Source organism: Sipha flava, unplaced genomic scaffold, assembly GCF_003268045.1.
Source record: "Sipha flava isolate LNK unplaced genomic scaffold, YSA_version1 109_pilon_pilon, whole genome shotgun sequence".
NCBI classification, from domain to species: Eukaryota; Metazoa; Arthropoda; class Insecta; order Hemiptera; family Aphididae; genus Sipha; species Sipha flava.
The window spans coordinates 449,975-470,791 of record NW_020271726.1 but is presented as its reverse complement, the minus strand read 5'-3'; the positions used below and the strand labels follow the sequence as shown (position 1 = coordinate 470,791).

Here is a 20,817-nt window from a genome sequence, read left to right as displayed (position 1 = left end):
GCCGAAATGTCCTAGATCGATATAAATTGGATTAGATTGTTTACCATTCTCTTTATTTAAGATAAGGCGATGGTGGTCACAAATATTCAAGTCCAATCAGTACAAATGGAGAGTTTTGGATGTTACACAAAAGAGTACTTGCTTGGTTCGTAGTCGGTTTTCAGGTGTTGATGATCCAAGCACTTATGTTTATTACAAGAATAAAGCAATGCTTGACTTGAAAAAAAAAACAAATAGTAAAGGTACTCTAATGACACATACCAATTTTGCATCCATACTTATCTATAAACTGAACATAATATTATTTACCCTAGGAGCGTCCTTGGGGTAAGGGCAAATGGGGAAATTACCCTTGTGACCTTTTTTTTCTTCAAATTTTTGTTTTTTATGTATATCGTACAGGTCCGTGAAGTTGGCCGCCAAAGCAAAAATTTGGTACATAATTACTAAAATATTAATAAGTTATAGTAAGCTTAAATTCAGAATTTGTAAGTACAACCCACACCGATTATCCCTAAAACTAAATTTCCGGTTAACATCCCGGCAGCCGGGAAGTTAGCTTAATTAACTAAATATTTAATAAAACGAACTTTAAAATTCGAAAATTGTCCGGCTGATAAAAATTTGGTTGGATACAACTTTAAAAGTACACACTTAATAGTTTTGGTTGGTGACTTACAAATACTTACTAATTACCAACTAAATATTTAAAAAAAAAAAAAACTTTAAAATTTAAAAATGTTCCGGCTGGCAAACTTTTTGGGATAATCGAGTAAGTGTTGACTTACAAATTTGGAAATTATGCTTACAAATACTTAATAATTACTTACTTAAGTGTAGGCATGCCAAAAATTCAAAATAAAAAAATTTCCAGCTGCTGGGAAGTTAGCTGGAAATTTAGTTTTACGGATAATCGGTGTGGGTTGTACTTACAAATTCTGAATTTATGCTTACTAATATTTACTAATAGCTTACTAATTATGTACCAAATTTTTGCTTTGGCGGCCAACTTCACGGACCTATATCGTACTAAGAAAATATACAAATGTGAATATATAAATAAAGTTCACCCCTTTATAAAAGTGTTGAGGGCCGCCACTGGTTCACACCCTATGAAACCCTTAAACATGTAATCGCAAACCAACGAATATTCTACAACCTATTATATTCACTTTCAAAATTTGAACTATAACTTTAATATTTAAATATAGTATGTAGTGGCGCAGTGAACATTTATAAACCATAGTTCACAGTATATATTTCAGTACCTATGCACCAACTTTTTTTCTCCACCATTCTTGAAATGTAATTAAAAAAAATAATTTAAGAAAACTAATAATTAGGTTTAAGGACTTACAGCTCTATAAAATATATAAATATGCCTGCAAAATGCTTCTAAAATCATTATTATATGCATAATAATATGCATGTATATACATTAAAAAAAATAAATAATCACATAGTACACAAAATAAAATGTGTCCATCGCAGAGGTGTATTTTAAGGGGGAGCGAAGGGGGCGTATACCCTCCTCCTCTGAATCCATATTTAATGGATCGATTATATGTGAGATATACATTTCAAATTTTTTTAATGTGGATCATTTTATAATGAAATCAAATTACACGTAGCTATGAATATTGAATTGGGCTTTTTGTTGGATCCAAACTTATTGAAAAATAAAATAAAATACAAGCGTAACTTTCAAAACACAGACAGGTGTTAAAAAAAAACTATACAAAAGTCGATTCTAAGTGGATTTGACATTAGATTAAAAAAAAAAAAAACTACAAATATTAAGGATTTACCTGATTTAAATATTACCAAACATTTTACTTGTACATTTTGAGCCTGAATTAAAGAAAAAATTGAGTCACCCCCCTCCCTCCTAGAAGTAATTCTAAATACACCCCTGGTCCACCGGATGTAAATGTATCATTAAACTCCGAAACAACATTTTTTATAATGACAATCGCTTATCAATTTAAAATTAAAAATTTTAGATGTTGATGTTTAATTATAATCATAACCATATTCCGCTATATCAAAAACTAATAATTATTTAGGAATAGCCATTTATATAGTTTTATATATCAGGGGGTAAACCTAACTTTGTAAATGGTTTATTTTTTATAAACATATTAACTTTTTGTAATTTTGTAAAAATTGAACTTAAACAAAGTACCATCGCATGCTTCCTTTTTTTAAAAAAATAGTAGAGATACGCTAGAATATCTAATATTTAAGTTGGGATATACAGTCCCCCCGCATCAACTCCCTCAGTCAATCATTGGAATAGAGTTAGGTTAAAATTAAATGAACAGACGAGATTTGATAATATAACGTAGAACACTTTTTGATGCTTATACAGAATTTGTATTTAGAAGTAGTTGTACTAGATTAATGAAATCTGCTAATCCCGCGTGCACATAAAAGGAAGGCCTCAGAATTCAATACTCATGGAGTGACCTAAAATACACTTTTAAAGGTCTGATGAACTTGTTGTGTATGAAAGTATGGTGGATGATCATTTGATCAAAAGAGGTCTCTTTTAAGGATTAATCTACATAAGATCACAATGGTTTACCGTTAGATTTAAACCTTATCATTTGATTTGTGTTTTTTTTTTGTGTCGAAATTTATTAATTTCTAAAATGTGACAATCTCGAATAATGCGCAACATTACAACTATTAATGGCATAATGAAATGTATAATACGAGTATTTTCGATAGCACAATTATGTAAAATCATTTTCTGTAAGAGTCAATTAAAATGCTCTAGTTTTCCCCTGAAAAACTACGTGCATAATATTTACTTGATCGGGTAGGGAAAAGCACCGACGATGGTATAAAAAATGATATGGTTAGGCGAATCCTGGGTACTTGTATTCTGCTCCGTATCGACTTTTGGGAAAATAGGCACTCCGTTGACCAATTGTCGTTGCGGTTCGCTGGGGACATTTTGTGTACATCAGTCGACGAACACGTCATTGTAGACACGCATGGGGCACTACAGGAGATGAATGGGGTCGGGAAGACCGAGCGAGGTGAAGCCCTCGTAATAAATAACTTGTTGACATTTGGAGTTTTACTCGGACACGGTCCGTTGCATCGAAAATTCCGTTGGTGATACATCTATCTCGTCCCATGTATGTATGTATATACTAGGCCAGTAAAATATATCGACCACGTACGCTCCAGCACGTCTTTAACAAGTCGACGAGTATTGAGTGGAGATAATTAACACGTAACACATGCATATTATTTGCACACTATTGACCGGTTACTCAATCTACAGGAGAAACCGCAAAACGGTTTCATCCGCATAGCAACTGTGTAAATATATACTTATATACATGTACAGTTAAGTCGCGATATAACGAATTTCAAGAGACCCAGCAAAAAGTTCGTTATATCGAAAGTTCGTTACATCGAAATTTATTATATCAAAAACATAAATCAATAAAATCTGTTTAAACGATATTTAAAAGAAAATTTATATTTTATTAGATTTTTATAATTACATACCTACATACAATATTAGATTATTATTAAATATTTTATTAGAAACATTCATACATTTTTTGTTTATTACATACATACTTATTTATATTTTTAAAAAATAGGTTATTTTTTTTTGTGTGTATACATTTGCGCTTACGCGATTAATAGTGTTGTTCAAATTTAGAATATTACAAAATACACTGTCATCGATATCATGTCATTGTAAAAAACTTAAGACGGTGCGGAGACCTAATTCATTCGAGCTTACGGGGGGCTCTTCGTCATCAGCTTCATTCAAAATCTCATCGTCATTGAGAAATCCACAGATAACTAAATCTTTGTCGAAAGCAACAAATTTTTATTTATATTTAATACAATTTACATTTAACAGACGTGTATCATATAAACGATACATTAACATTATCTTATCGCATAAGAATGGCCGAATCAAACTCGTAAAATGTGCAGTATCAATCTCAAAAATTGTAAAAATTTGTTACATTGCGTAAACTTTAGCCAAAAAATCTTCGAGGGGACCAAAATACATTTCAATTTTCGTTATATCACGAGGTTTTTAAGGCTCCGACAGTTTTATAAGTTATATCGAGATTTTTGTTATATCGAACTTCGTTTTACCACTAGTTGACTGGATATAGGACTGAAGGAACATCGGCAAATTGCTTTGTAAATGAACTTACATTGTCATCTTATATGAATTGTGGCTGCACATTAGATGACTGTGTATAATTTACAAAATATGTTTTACATATACATTAGTGTAAGTTGTATACGAAGACATGTTGGTGTATAACAGACCGTATAACTGATGGTGAACATTATGTTAAGTGCAAAAGTTAATTTTTATTAAGTTAAAAGTTTTAACCTAATATTGTAGGGTTGAATTAGTGATTGGCCACATAACCTTACTAATTTACGAAAATTACCATTGTAATTCATTTTTTTAATGGATTTAAAAAATATTTAATGAAATTGAAAATAAATATTATACATATATTTTAAATCGAACAAATTATACTTATACTTTTACAAGAATTGTGGAATGAGTATTATCAAGTTGAATGTATTGCAAAGTGGCTTATAGTTTCTAAGCTTTAAACAAATACACATTAATTATGTCTTTGTATATTGTATATACATATATATATATACAATAAAACCTTTATTAGAATGAAAATAATAATAATTTTTTAAATTTACCTTAATGCGTACACTCACCTAGCCCATGCCAAACGGATCTCTCGTTGCTGTCCGTCCACTCAACCAGCGCCGCTTGCCCATCCTTGGCTACCAGTCGACCGTTAACGACGTCCGCGAACAACACGTAGTATGTGCCGACCGTCACCCGGGCCCCACAAGCCCTGTGTCCGTCGCCAGTGAAGTCGTCCCGGAATCCCGTCACGTTCATCCTCCTGCAGCACAACGATCGACAAGTTCCGGTCAATAACATGCGATACGGGTGCAAACGCCAAAATACCGAGGGGCGCATTTAAACAATACCGGCTGCGCGCGCGAGGGGGGATTTATTCAAAACACCACGACCTGTGCGAATTTTGGACGCGTGGAAAAATCTCATTCGTGTGAAGTTTACCGTGTGATTGGGGATACTTAGGATACTTTTATTTTTCATTGTTTCATTGATAATTTCACGATTCGTAAATTACGAAAGGAGTATTTGGAATTTCATATTTTTTTTTTTCTTATACCTGTACAGCAAAATAATATTATTTTTTTACAAAGATTCAATTTCTAACTATGAATAATTAACATTACAATCGCTTTTATGATTGATTAACTATTAAGAACATTATTACGTTTTTCTCGTTACATTTCATTCAAAACGTTTTTATAAAGCTTCACCTTAATGAACAAATAATATTAGTCATATTACAGTATTGATTGAGTATTAGTAATAATATAGTATTGATAACATTTTATTACGAAATGAAATGTACAAATGGACAAAAATGATTTTATAAAGATAAGGACTACCAATTATTACCTGATATAGGGAATGTGTATTGGCAAAACCACCCTTAAATACACAATACAAGGTGTCCCGCGGCGACAACGTTAGGTTATGTGATATAAGTACAATGGTCGTGAGACAACTTTTATGTTCAAAACAGCAATATTAATGTTTTAATGTAATATAATTAAAATAATAGTATGTAAAAGAATATCTGTGGCATCATTTATTGTTGTATAGAAGTGAAGATTTGTGCTAGATCCGCAACAATAGTTTTACTGCAACAGTTGCAGTTACTGCACAGTAGTACACCCAAGTAAGTTAAAATTAAATACAACAATTATATCGGTAGGGAGTGGTACCGTCACAGTTATAACAGCATGCAGTTTGTGAAAGACAAAAAAGAAGAAGAATCTGTAAAAGTTTGTGAAAGAAATTTAAAAGTTCCGCATTAAAAAGCTAAATGTTGTTAGATTTTTTCTTACGGCCGTTTAGTTAATTGTATTGTATTTCCATTCAACATTTCTTCGGAAACGTAGTCCACACGATACAAAAATTCTGATATTTTGTAGTAATTTTTCGTTTATGTTCCTGAAATTTAAATCGGCCAAATTGCTCGCCATGTCAAATCTGACTGAATAAAATGAAAATCCAATTTGTAACGATTGAAAGAGAAGATAAACTATTTAATAACACTTGATCAGTGACTCGTTCTAATGATAACCCATTAGTTTCGTTTCTCTTTACCTTAAAATGCATCACCGGTTGGAGTAATACACTTCGGTAAGACGACTAATATTCGTTGTTAGATATTATAACCTCTTTGAGAAAAGTTTTCAAAATGTATATTAATTAGAACATTTTAACCTATAATTTGCGCTTGATGGTACTGATACTACTACACAGTAATTCAGAAAAAATATTAGACTTTTTATTTTTTTTATCAGTAAAATTCTTCGTAAAGTCTGATGAGTTTTGAGAAATATATTTCATTTGACGGTTATATGCATTTTCTTCGTTCTATTATACAAGATAAGAGGTACTTTTTTTTCGATAAACTACAGTTCATTTGAGTAAGAAAAACTTAATTATTCACCTGTTTTTGAAACGTATTTTATTAAAGTAATATTAGATTTTACTCGTTTATATAAAAGTTTTGTTTTTTATTTTTTAACGATGGTTGAAATAACTGCTGTAGCAGAAAAAATTGTGTATTATATTCCCATCAAATATCAAAGTATATTCAAAACTTTTTGGATCGAAGGTTTGCTATGAAAATTCTTCAAACACGCGAGTAACTATCGAAATAATTTGTTCGTAGAATTTTCTTGGAATACTTGCATTAGGCAGTTACGGTTTGATATCGGTAAAATATTCATCGAAACATATATATATATATATATATATAGATGCCAAGTAATGATTTTCGTATGTTTATAAAATCTAAGTTTTGATATAGCATCGCAGTAGCTTATGTTTAATCATTTTTAGAAGTACCTATACAAAATTTTTAATATAAAACTCTTGTGCACCAAAGAAATCATTTATAGTAAAATAACTGATATTCTTTGAAACTAATGATAAAACAAATTTTAGTATAATAAAATTACACTCTATACAATAATTGTATGATTAAACATTATCTTGTTACATTAAATAATTTAAATAAATCAACTGCAAAAAAATAAACGTGTGGATAGAAATACATATTACTGGTAAAATATTCAGTTATATACCAATAATGTGGTTTGCTATTATTTGGAGTACATCAGATTAATTTCCGATTTTCATATGTATCTTTGTTACATCACATATTAAAATCGGAAATTAATCAAAAAAAGCAGACGACAAAATATAAATCAAACCTGTTACAATGAATAATGCGTGTAATGTATTTAAAACTTATACTTAACTTATATTTTAAGATTTTTTATAGTATTGTGTAGAATAAATATTAACAACCGTTACAGTGCATACTAAGAAGCACATACGAGTAGTGACTATTAACAAAAAAAGTGTTATAGCCAAATCATGAATGTTGTGACACTTAGATAATTGCAAATTAATGAATGAAAATTAAATATTGTATATTTTTAATGTACATTACCTAATTATATATTGTTGTTCTATATCTGTTAGAAATATATAATAAATAAATATTTGATTCTTTAATTGATATGATTGTCCACGTGATGATTAGATCAGTACGCGATAACATGTCGTACCCAATAAACTACAAAGAAACGGACAGATTAAATTGTTCTCATTTCTGTTATTATCAATTATTATTTACCGACCGAAAGTATACTACACGTATTTCCGATATTCGGAAGGTTTTGATAGCAGAATGTGTAGGCATGAGAAATAATAATTTTACAAATTTTGGCAGTAGATACTACATGTTATTACATACAAGTAGGTAAACCATAGGGCTATTGTTAGTAGTCACGGTCGACAGCAAAGTAAATAAAGGACGAGAATGTTTCATTTATTGGAAGCTCGTATGACATGTGATCGGACAATGGTCTGGGGATTGATGGGTTGTTTGGACGTAATAATCCCTTATTATACAAGTTTTATCCTTTAAATCGCGCGATAAAGGTGCTAATAAGTTTGAAAATCTAAGGATATCTCCGGTATTCGATAAGAGCACACAATGTAGCTTAGATGATCATGGCCGTACGGTGGATCCCCCTTACTGCAAAACGTTATCCGACGAATAAATCTCATTTAATGCCGAATACCTTAAAAGTTTTTTTTTTCTTCTCATCGACCATTCTTATATATCACCTCCGTGATCATCTGCGCGCACACTCACGTACAAATTACCCCAACCGACTTCCATCCGCCTTTATTATAAATAAAAGGATGCTGCTTTTTCTCTTTCATTCCGAGAGGATATCTTTGAAATATACTGGTCCGTTACTGGTGCGAGAGCAAAAATGAAAAAAAAATCCATCTAATAAAATAGCCAGAGGGAATTTAACATGGCCTTTGACAATTGCTTTTTCGCCACCATCACAATCACCACCATCAGCACACTGCATACACTACCACAAATTGACAGCATCCTCCACCAATTCCGTGGTATTATTACCCTACGGCTATATTATACAACTCGAAATGTAGTCTCTTCCCAGAGATCGAAGTTTTGCAATGAAATATTCGCAAATCACCTGATATATATTCCCCCCTTATCTTTTCGTGACCCGTTAACTTCATTGTACTTTGTCAATTATTACTCAACAGCCGTTTTGACTGACGAGCAAATCACCCTTTTCCCTAACCTGCAAAATGCATTACGAGTAATCGTTTTAAAATACGCTATGGTTTACTTTAATTGTTTGTTCGATCATAATAACCAAAACGATATTTGAAATCACACTCAACTTTTCCGACACGTAAAATATGTGTATATACATTTAGAGTGTTGTCCTTATTCGTCTTCTTGAGCAAATTTCTTTAGTACTTTACTGGTTGACTTTTAATTCACGTGTTTGATAATACATTAAAAGTAAGAGAATACAATTTTTCTCTTTGAAAATTAATGAAAGTAATATTACTATACCATCGTGAATAGCATGTTAAAATTAATATTTTATTTTATTATACTTTCAATAAAGTAGCGATTTTTAATAAAAATCGTATAAGATGGTATAGATTTTCAATTTTTTGAATTTACGTTAAAAAATCATACTTTCATTTGAACGACAATGGAAAATGCAGTCATTGTATTTCCGTTTCAATTGTAAATATAAATATAGAAAAAACGTTTTTTTTTTTTTTTTTTATAAAAAGTACCAAATATAAATAAAACTAGTCACTAAAATATTCTTCATATTATTCAATATATCGACATTTGTTTGAATTATTAATTTTATATGATATTTTTTAATAATATTAAAGCTTTTATTATTTTTATAAAAGATTAAACTAGTTATAAATTAGACATTTTTTTTTATCAAATCTTTTAGTTAGCATTAATTTAATATTATAATTTTGTTAAATTTAGAAATACAGTAAACAAAAAAAAGAAACAGTTAACGAGATCTCAAATTTAATTCAATATATAACATTTTAATCAAAACTGATAACTTAATTTTAATTTTTATCATACTTAATACTCTTAAATATAAATTATATAATGATATACTCGTAAATACTTTATAATTTTATTTAAGTTTTATTATTATATCGTCGCCTCATTTCTAGACTGCAATAACTCAAAAATATTCAGAATTGAGTTATCTACGTGACATTATTTGCAAAATTACGACGATTTCGATTCTTTAACGCAATAAATTTTAGTTTCATTATTCACTTCTAGAGGTCGTTTATTTCATTCTAAAACTAGTAGTTTTATAATTTGAGTTATTGCAGTATTGAACTTAGGCGTCGATATTATCTCACTAGATTTGTGTATAGTTTATATTCAGTAAATTATTATATTATTTTACGGATGTCAATATAGATCTTAAACATTAAAAATTAAAACAGCATAAAAAAGTAATAGTTTGCCTATATTTTAGGATCTAAAGAACGTAATTAACACATTTTTTTTTATTTCAGGACTCTTTTACAGTTATTTTATCAAAATAATAAATTGTACTGCAAATAAATATAGCACATTTTATCCATGTACTGATTATAATTCTTAAATTCGTATGTCACAAACATTTTTTTTAAAAAATGTGTACATGATCAAATATTACGATCATAAAAAGTTTACGTAGGTATTTTATTTGACGTTTTCATAATCAATGTTCAGCGTGGATAGGATAAGACTTGTCAATCGAACATACATCAAAAACATACGAGTACAAATGAAATCGTTTATTTATTTTATAACAGGGGTCATAATGACAAACGGACTTCTTAATTTTAAATTGAAGGTCCCGGAAGAACTCGTACATTCTATGTACTGATTTGTATCGGTTATTTTAATGTCCGAATAATAGTCATACGTCCGATGTTGTGATGATTATTTTTGTATTATCTTTGTAAAATGTTTAATTGCTATGACCGTTTCTGTTCATCGATTTCGGTGCAAGAAATAAAAATGTATGTATCCCGCAAATTCTCAATGTTGAATAATCGTGCAATATAAAACACGTATTTTTACTCGGAATTTTCTTTCAATCAATGCCCGAATCAGGTACGTAAGGCGAGTGTTAATATAATACGACAAATAATATTAATTTATGGACCGTACGGACTATCGAGCTTTAAGTTTTTACTTGAAAACCGCAGTAATAACTGTTATCGATTATTGCAGACGATTTTTTTACCGGTCCCTTAAATGTTATTATTACGAACGGTCTCTACTGTACGTCGGTACGCGATGTTTCGAGCGCGCTCCATGGTGATGTGTCGCATATTGTACAGCAGCGTCAAAGTAATCAGGTTGAAAAGAATCTGCAAGAATCCTCAACGAGAACTGCTACGGTCAGTGGTTATCACATCGACGTGACGGAAGACAAACCAGTGTATGCTCTCCTGACAAACGGGACGAGGGCCGATATGCCCGTATAAAGTATTTATTGGCACCGGAACTCGTGCCGGAGACACGTCGTTGGCGGTGGACGGCGACGGCGGTGTAATAGAAGCACCCATTGTGCTTTAATTTACACTTTCGGTAAATCGATTTTTCTTCTTCTACTTTTATTTTTTGTTTCGTCGTAAATACCTGCCACTGCGCCTCCTTTCCGCACCGCATGTGCGCCGCAAGTTCCGAAGAAGAAGAGGGAACAGATATTTTGGCCACGGTCCTGCCAAAGTTTAATAAATTAATCGGTAACCCATCAAGACGACGAGCTGGTGGAAAGCCCGGAGAAAAGGCGAAATAATAAGTTTCCAAGACAACCGTTTTTGGCCTCGCGTCCCATTGTATTTGAGTGGACGTGGCGGTCTAACGTTCTGGCATCGAATCTGGAGGATTGTAATTAAACCGTGTCGAGAATCTCGTATATACCGTTCGGGCAACAACAGGGGATATTTGCAATATTATTCTCGCGGCCGCCACTGCAATTTGCTCCGGTGTAAACGCACGCGTCCTTATCCCATCTGTTTCAGCGGACATTGTTTTCAATAAAGACCAACTATTTTTGGCTCTATTGACTGTGTTATATCAGTGCTTCCCGCGACGTTATTCCTATTCAATACCAGTCATCCGGTTCGAAACCAAGACGGTTTGTTCCTACGACAAAATGTACGAAAATACGTTATTATTGTTCGATGGGGACATGGTGTAACGGAAACGTCTTCCCTATATCTTATTGATTTGAACATTAGAAAATAATATAAGACGTCCGAGTATCAGAACACCGTTTTGCAGGTTATGTCCGTGATTTTTCGAATAGTTTTTGATAATCCATTGGTATTCATCAAATTTTAAATTGAGACGTTTATTTATATTCTTCATGGCTTAATTTATTTCTGATGGGAAAAATCAACGAAAAAAAATACATACGATTTTATAATCAAGATGGATATGGAAACATTATACTATAGATTATAAGAAATTTATGAATCTTTTGATAATATTCAATTTTACGTTGAACACTGCAACGGCACCTAACATCATAAAAACGATTTAAATGGGATTTAAAACCCGTGCGCATATATTTCCTATACGTATTTAACACAGATAGTAAATTAATCAAAATTAGAGTCAACATGGGTCTTACATTAAAATATTTTCCATTGGTAAGCGAAAAAGGGCGTTTTATTTACATAATATTATAAGAAACGACGCACACGCACGCCTTCGAGTGTCAGCTGTTTTTATATCATATAAATACACAACTGTACCGTGGTCCGATCGTCGAAGAATGACACTCACCAGCGATTTATTGGATCCGATGTTCTCAGCTTAGAAACAAATTATTGCTCTGGAGGTAATTGAATAATGTCCCCATGAACGTTCAATACAGAGAACGATCGGAACACGCCATTAATCTTATAGAGGGTCAGAAAGAGTTACTGTTGATAATAGAGATATTTTGCAGCGAGAAAATACGCAGTGACAAACAACGGCTTAAAATTCTTGTCCAGTGCGCGTCTAACTTGCGGCGATAATTCAATTTGACACTACACGTATAATAAACACTTTACGAGTTTCATTATTATTGAGAGCAAAATGGGGAGGAAGAATAAATTCCGTTGTCTCTTTCCTATATGCAACGCCAAAATAAAATAAAAATGGAACGTCTATATATATATAAATAAACTGATATTCGTAAATCTTCAAATTAATACTTGTATTTGTTTTTTGGTGCTATTCAGGCGGAAATGTAATTGATAACAATAATAAGATAACGATTATTTTGGGTCCGCCTCGATAATCAGAAGTAGTTACATGTTAATTCCGTTTGAGAAAATTTATACCATCATGTATTTGGGACGTTGTAGTTTCTTATGCGTTATGATCATTGTTTATTAAAAATATTTCAAACACTCGTCGTCATCAGTTATCAGCAATCGAATTATTGATATTTTATTTTGAGTCTTTCCTCTGATCGGAAACAAATAGTCCGTGGTATAAAGAAAATACAAGATGTTCGTCAATTGTTCGAACTAGAGAATGAACAACATTTGTTAACAATACGAAATCTTTTAACTGCGAAAACCATCCGTAATTATATAATCTTAGTAACGAGAAAAAAACAAAAATGACACGTTAGAATAATACGCGTACTGGCCGATTGGATAGGTTTACCCTCGTCTGACACATATTTTTCGATTTGATCTCCTAACCGATGTAACGCTTACTGGTGTCTAATATTGTAAGCGGTGGCCGTCGAAGGGATGGGCGACCGCGTTATGATCAACACCGCGATCGTTGGATATACAATGCACACGCAAACGCCATTAGTAAGTGTTCGTCATGAAAGCTCGGCCGTCGAGTTACGGTGCAACAGAACAATATAAAAAACTCACTAAGCCAAGGCATGCAAATTGAACGTGGAACGCTGTAGGCATTGGTCAAGGAGATTGTACAGATGTATCGCGTTCATAGTGATGTTAAAATCCGCAGCGTCCACGCAGAACGAAAGCCACTCGATATTGCAGAAATCGTTAGCACTCGACTTGATTAAAAAAAAAAAAAAAAAAATGGCTTTTCAACAACGAAACGTTTTTCCGTACGTTTGTTGACGATGGGTTTCACGCGGCCACGACTAACTAAGCCCTCGCCATGCGGTTAAGTGTGCCAAATCGGTGTGTATGTAGCCGAAACGATGCGAGATTAATTGACTGGAGACCCACGTGAAAATCGATGAATCGCTGCCGCGGAATTTCCTCATCGAATCCTCGACGCCATTAGCACGGTACATCGATTTGACCAGGTCGGCGGGCCTTTTTGAAATTTTGAAACCGTGACCACGGTCTTAAGTCGCCTTTCTTGTACGATTTTTGTTCGCGATAATTTTTTGTTTTTCCCTCGCACGATTTACGACTACCGAATCTCGTATTATCGGGGACAGCGTTTGCGCCGCAGTTGTTTGATTTATGCTTATATGGACCGAATGTTTGCAAAATATGATTAACGGTTTATAATATCGTCGCGAGTAATTCGTTGGCACCGGCATGGCGTAAATGCTGTACACACAATAGTCAAGTTCAACAGTAATTATCGCCTTATCGATTGTGCCGTAAGAAAAAATAAATAAATTAGTAAAACGATTAGCTTATGTATACTTTCAGTATTATATAAATAAGATATAATTTAATACTAAATTTTGTACAATGTAAAATTTAATCTATCCATATTGTTTTCACGACGACAATTGTAACGGTACATTTATGTCTCATCTTGTTGTCGAAGTGTTAGATTTATTACATTAAGATTTAGTTGATTGTTTTGAGAAAAAGATAATAAGAATTATAATTATGGTAAAAAGTTTTGAGAAGATTAATGTTTTATTATATCAATATTACTGAAACGGTATCCACTTCGGCAATACGAATTTGTTTTTATATTTTAAACGTGTATATTGTAGTGATCGAATTGTTGGATTGAACGCACGTTGTGTGAAAATAATAATTAGCGCTTACGATATTTGTAATTATTACAAACATCGTAAGCGCTATACACACAATTGTCTAAATTCAATATTATGATCTTGCGATTTGTTAAAAGATTCGTTTATAAAAACGATAAAACCCAAAAATATTTGGGTTCAAAATTTGTATTTTAATAAACTGGTTAAAAAAAGGTGGATTTACTACAAGAAATATAACTAAGTTTATAAATTATACTTAATTTATTTTTAATAAATAAAAAAAAATTAGAGATTTTACTATAATACTCGTACATTTATGCGGTATCAACCATTCAAATATTTAATGTTTATGTTATTTTGATTTATGTACTCCAGGAAATGTGATATGTGAATTTTTTTTTATTATTCGAATAAATGCACACATCCTACGTCATTATCAAAAATGCATATTTCTCCTAATTTATTGATAAATACATGTGTACAATCAAGTATTAAGTCGTATTTCTAGTGTTATATAATTTATATAACAGCACAACTAATATATGTTAGCATAATATTTGAATCAATGCGTTATAAAATCTAATTGTTTATCGAAGAATACACTAAAAATATAACAATGTTATCAATGATTTTTTTTTTAAATCTATAGTAACCTATGTTTAATTTAGATTATGAGCCATTTGAGTGTAACATCGACGTTGTAAAAACTTATCGGAGTACTTATAATCGAAAAGAGATTTTCGTTTTCTCAAAAGTGTCTTCATCTATTGTGGTGATGGGATGTCACAAGCTTTTCAGACTTGAATTATTTTAAACTTTTTTTGCCTTGTTGGTACAAACGTTGAAATATGCAGTCAAATTTTACGATACGGACACAGAATATTTGATACTTACAAGCTTCAAGACTTTTTTTTCTTCAAAACATGAAATGGGACACTGGATGCAAGAACCTGTCATTTGGAATAATATAGGTTTTTAATTTAAAATTGTTTAAAAGTTTTTACGGGTGTAGAGAGTTTTCGAATTGATTGGGCGTAAAGCTTTTGCTGTAACAATTTATATTGAATAAAGAACATTTTATATATAATGAACCACAACACGATTATGCTCTTGAAAATAATCTTCATAAGATTATAAATAAATAAATGTAATAAAAAAATGTACATATGTAAGTATATAATATAGTAAATAAGTTATACGGAAATCCGTTGACAGCAATTTACTAATGTTTTTCTATTGCGTTTTCAAGCTTTGTCAATATTTATTTGGTTGTGCTTTTATTTGTTTGCAAATAATATTTCAAATTTACGATAGAAATGGAAATTATAAAAAATAATCTTGTATAAATATTTATGAAAAAATGTGTTAACTTTCATATACTAAAACAATATTATAATCAAAGGAAATATTATTTGGAAATTATAAATCCATGTATCTAGTTACATGAAAATAATAATAATAACAATAAGAAAACAATAATTTTTTTAATAATGACTTTGCGACGTAAACTTATCCGCTCAATGTCCAACTAAACGATTCCCAGGCGTTAACCATTTATTCATGAAATATGCGTTCTTTGTACCATTTGATTTTATGAACTATCACTGATGAGTTTATCTGAATATAATATAATATTTTAGATCGTACCTGACCAACATTAGAGAAATTATTCATCATTAGACGAATGACAGACAATTATCATTACCAAAACTCACTCGTGAACCAATCTTCGATCACATATTTTATTCGATTAATTTAGCATAAGTGAAAAACTTTAAAACAAAAGAAAAAATGATGTTATTATTTTTAAGTGAATAAAAATGATCGCTTGCTATACGAATTGTAAGTGTTTATTGTATCAAAAATATTTATATAAGATATTAACCTTATTGAATCTTATTGGATTATCTGAATAATGCATTTGGTATTTATGTATTATTTATTTTACTTTATGTAAAAGCGTTGCATTTAAAATAATTATTTTCAAATTTTAATTGTTCTTTTTAAATAATATATATATGTGGTATTATAGTATTTGAAAATCTTGAAATTATATTTTATCGCGTTATTTTTAGTTTTTAAAATACGTGATCTTTCGCACTGGTTATGAGATAGTGTTTCTAAATTTAAGTTTACGACACAATATTGTCTTTAATAACGAACTTCAGATAACGCTCAAGCAGTCACTCATTTTTCTGCTTCCAAAAAATGTAAAAGAATATGAACAATTCGCGACGGGCGTTTGGAGACTTTCAAATTCAATAAAAAACTACAGCACCGAAAAATGGGTAGTGGGTATACTGATAAAATTTTGGTAATAATTAGTTAATAAAAAAAAAAAAAAAAAAAAAAAAAATAGACTTCATGCTAAAATCATTATAAATCCACCTTAAATTTAATTATTTTTCTACATTTATAAATTTAAATAGTTATTGTTTTGAAAATTGTCATTTCAATGTTATTATCATCAGATAGTGTATAACTTTAACAGGACATTTTCAATCAACGCTGTAACATACATTTTCATGTAATAACATAAGTATTTTAAAATATTTATGTCATACTTCATGATACATCCAAATCTCAATTACATAATGGACATCAATGGTTATTTATGTTAAAATATATTTCCCGCTTTACTAAAAATAAAAAAATAAATAAAAATTACCAATATATTTTAAAAATCAATGCAAAAAAATAAATGGCTATGTTTATTAGTTTTGAAAAGTTAACTGCTATGAATAATAAAGAAAGTTTTGTCACGAGCCACTTTATTGATTTTATTATATTAAATATTTTTTATGCTTAAGAATAATAAATAATCATTGCGTTCGAAAATGCTTCAGATATGCTTCAGTTATGTTTAATAACACTGCACTCTTCGGATGATCTAAGAACTTTCTGATGAAATGAAGAACCATTATTATTTTTAATAATAAATTTCGTAGGAGATTCTCTTTAGAAAATAAATAAACGTACTCGATATATATTCTACACAAATTGTGAAACTTTCCTACTCGAATTTTCATATATCATTAAATCAATATTAATTCAAGATGTGACTTTTGTAAGTCTGGATTTGTTGTAAATAAACGATTAAAAAAAAAAATTAAATTCTACAATCCTAATTTCGAATAGTAATATAAATTGTAAATTAATATTTCAAATTACGTGACACTGAATAAGGATTACGGTTAGTGTTAAAATTATGATCATTAATCAATATGCCAATTAAGTTAGTCACAGTTTACAACAAGTTACTTGCCCGTCTGTTAATCAACAAACTTTGGTCACTCGTTCTACTCAGTTCTCGTATAGTACGCACTATCATCAAGAAATAATATGAATGATTGTCAAAGCACGCACGGGTTAAAGTTGTAACATTATTATAATTTATCTAACTATCGAACATTCATTGGAGTGAACTCATCACACACAAAACGTTTCGAACACTTTTTTTAACCCACGACGGCTGTGAATTATCGAAAAATCGTCTCAAAACGTTGTGAGAGACAGCGAACGAATACCTCTTGACATACACATACACATGCATTGCAGCGCATACATAATTTCCGATATTATATTTTTCTCGTTGTTCCAAAAAGTTTCCGTCTATAAATATCGAAACGGATGTACATCGAACGTAAAAATCCAATCGTATAACGGAATAAAAAATAAACGAAAAGGTAACATTATTCAATTTCCCGTTATCTTTGTACTTAATTTATTTGAACGATAATAAAAAAAAAGTAAATAAAATATTACCATTCGATTTTTTATTTCACCGTATGGGAAACGGTGTGTTCTTATGATAAATGTATACCAATTTTTACACGAACAGAGATTAATGGCAAAATTTTCCCCGTTTCGCTTCACCCGGATCGTGATTTCTCCTGGCGGTCTCGTATTTAATCCAACAATCGCGGATATTGAAAATTTGACATTATCACCGTATCAACTCACGCGCTTATAAAATTAATAATAATACAGTATTGTGATGGAAGACGCGATGAGACGAAATCGTGTCTATTAGCTTTCGCTTTCGTATTCTCGCTGTCATCCCGCGAACACGACTGTTTCGTTCTCGAGCAGTCGGTTGTGGAAACATATTTCATTATAACAAACAACTCAATGTGTATTGTGCTCGTGATGCGGAGGAACCGGACCGCTACGCATGACACGTGAAAGTGGTTTGGATATTTTTTTATTTTAAACAATTGCAAGACTCCCAACCCGAAATTAATAGCCAATTAGCGTTTAAGATAAATGTATTGCTAACGCTACCGCCGCATACGTATTTGAATAAAACTCGAATTAATATTAACGATAAAACACCGCTGCACACCGAATTATAATACATTTACATAGTCGACTCTCGTATCGCCGTACACGATTTATGCTGTACGCATTACCGTCGTCTGATTTTCAGCTGTAAAACTACACGGATTCGAGTGATTCATTTTCAATCTTACTGTTCAAATATTTGTTAAATATATTTAACTTATTGTTATATAAATATATATTAAATATACCTAACAATTTTGTTGACATTTATTGCTAACGGACGTGTTTTATAAGCTCCCACAAGAACATAACTTTTCTTCAGAAAAAATTGATTGTTTTTTGAGTTTAAGGTGTAGAAAGATTCGTCGAACGAAGCAGAGTGCACCGGTGAAGTTTGAAAACATTCGGATGAGTTTCTGAGAAGTTATACTAGGACAAATGATTTACCAGGTAAGTGATTAGTTTTTCCATAGGTACCATCATAGACAGGGCTATCACTTCTATCTAGACCAGTGTTTCTCAACCTTTTTTATGTTACCACCCCCTTGAGTAGAAATCAATTCTTTAACGCCCCCCTATGTGAAAATTCTATAATTAATGGTATGGGCTGAGAGATAGGAAAGAAGTTAACGATTTGGAAAATTTGAAAAAAAAATTGATAAATATCTCATAACTAATGTTTTCATTTATGTTCTATTTTTCATATTTTTTTGATTATAGTACTAGTAAATTAATGAAATCAAACATTTGAAAAAAAATAATAATTTATCAATTTTATTTTATAGTATTATAGTAAATACATTTTATGGTTTATTTAGAAAAAATATTACTTTTAAAAAAAAATTTAAAATCAAATAAGTAAAAAATATTGCTTTTATTGTATTTGTAAATATTTACTCATGAATTTTTGTAGTAATTTTTTTTTAAAAAACACTTTTCAACAGACTGAATATTACGAGTATAATAATGATAACAAATACAAAATGCGCGGGTCAAATCAAACGGTTTACTAAAAGTTTGGTTAATATAGGTACCTCACCTATAATAAAATACAATATCCATGCACAATCGCTAAAATAATAAAGATAATAAATTTATCAACAATGAAAGATATGTTATTGTGCATTGCTCAACATATAATACCTATTAGTAACTAATAGTTATTATATGGATTGTCAAGTATGAATTATTTTTGGGTCACACAGTGTGTACAACGTTTTTGCGTGAATACGCTTGCCGCCCCTCTACCACCCAAAACTAGTTCACCGCCCCCCTATCGCCCAAAAATAGTTCAATGCCCCCAGTGATACTTCACCGCCTACTGGGGACGATATTACCCCGTTGAGAACCACTGATCTAGACGATCTTCTATCTATTAGTCTTATAGGGAAAGTGCTCACGGTCGTTCCCTTTATTTCGACATTAATATCGACCCTTTTTGTTAAGAATCGCACCCTCTAGGTTGATTCAAACATCAGAAAACCACAGTTTTCGAGAAAAATCGTATATTTATTTTGAAATTAATAACTCTCATTACTAACCGGTGTTGCTAACAATATAATCAACAAGTTTTATAATAATTGTATTGACGTTTTCACAAGTCCGAAATAAGACATCAACTAATACCCGTCCAGATAGGATTGGTTTAGGGAGGTCTGGGGCTTAGGTTAGCATAAGGGAAGAAGGAAAATGGAAGAAAAAGACAGAACAGGACCTTCTAAAACAACAAGAGGTAAAAAGAAATCGAGGGAGCCTACTCTTCCTCCGATATCGTCATCATCGGATTCGCCATCGGAGAGTAGCACCGACCCGATTTCGATAAGTAAAATTCCTATGTACGCGTCAAAAGATGCGCATCTAACATTGCAAGAATAAAATAATTAGGCACGTAAACGCAGTCGTATCAAGTCCTCTATTCGGTTAGGTTGTACTTGTATATTCATATAAATGTGTTTTAAAATATTATTATTATTATTATTAATGTTATTTTAACCATGTCTTTAACAAGGAAACAAAAAATTATCTTAAAACTATTTCTTT

At 31.1% G+C, this 20,817-nt stretch overlaps 1 protein-coding gene across 1 annotated transcript in view; it reads right to left on the bottom strand.

Moving 5' to 3' along the window:
- Nucleotides 1–20,817, bottom strand: part of LOC112687579 — a gene marked incomplete in the record, with an annotated part of 217,860 nt that overhangs the window by 158,589 nt on the left and 38,454 nt on the right. Inside the window, 1 exon segment of the mRNA XM_025560350.1 lies at nucleotides 4,741–4,934. Within this exon segment, the coding sequence (XP_025416135.1) occupies nucleotides 4,741–4,934 (194 nt within the window).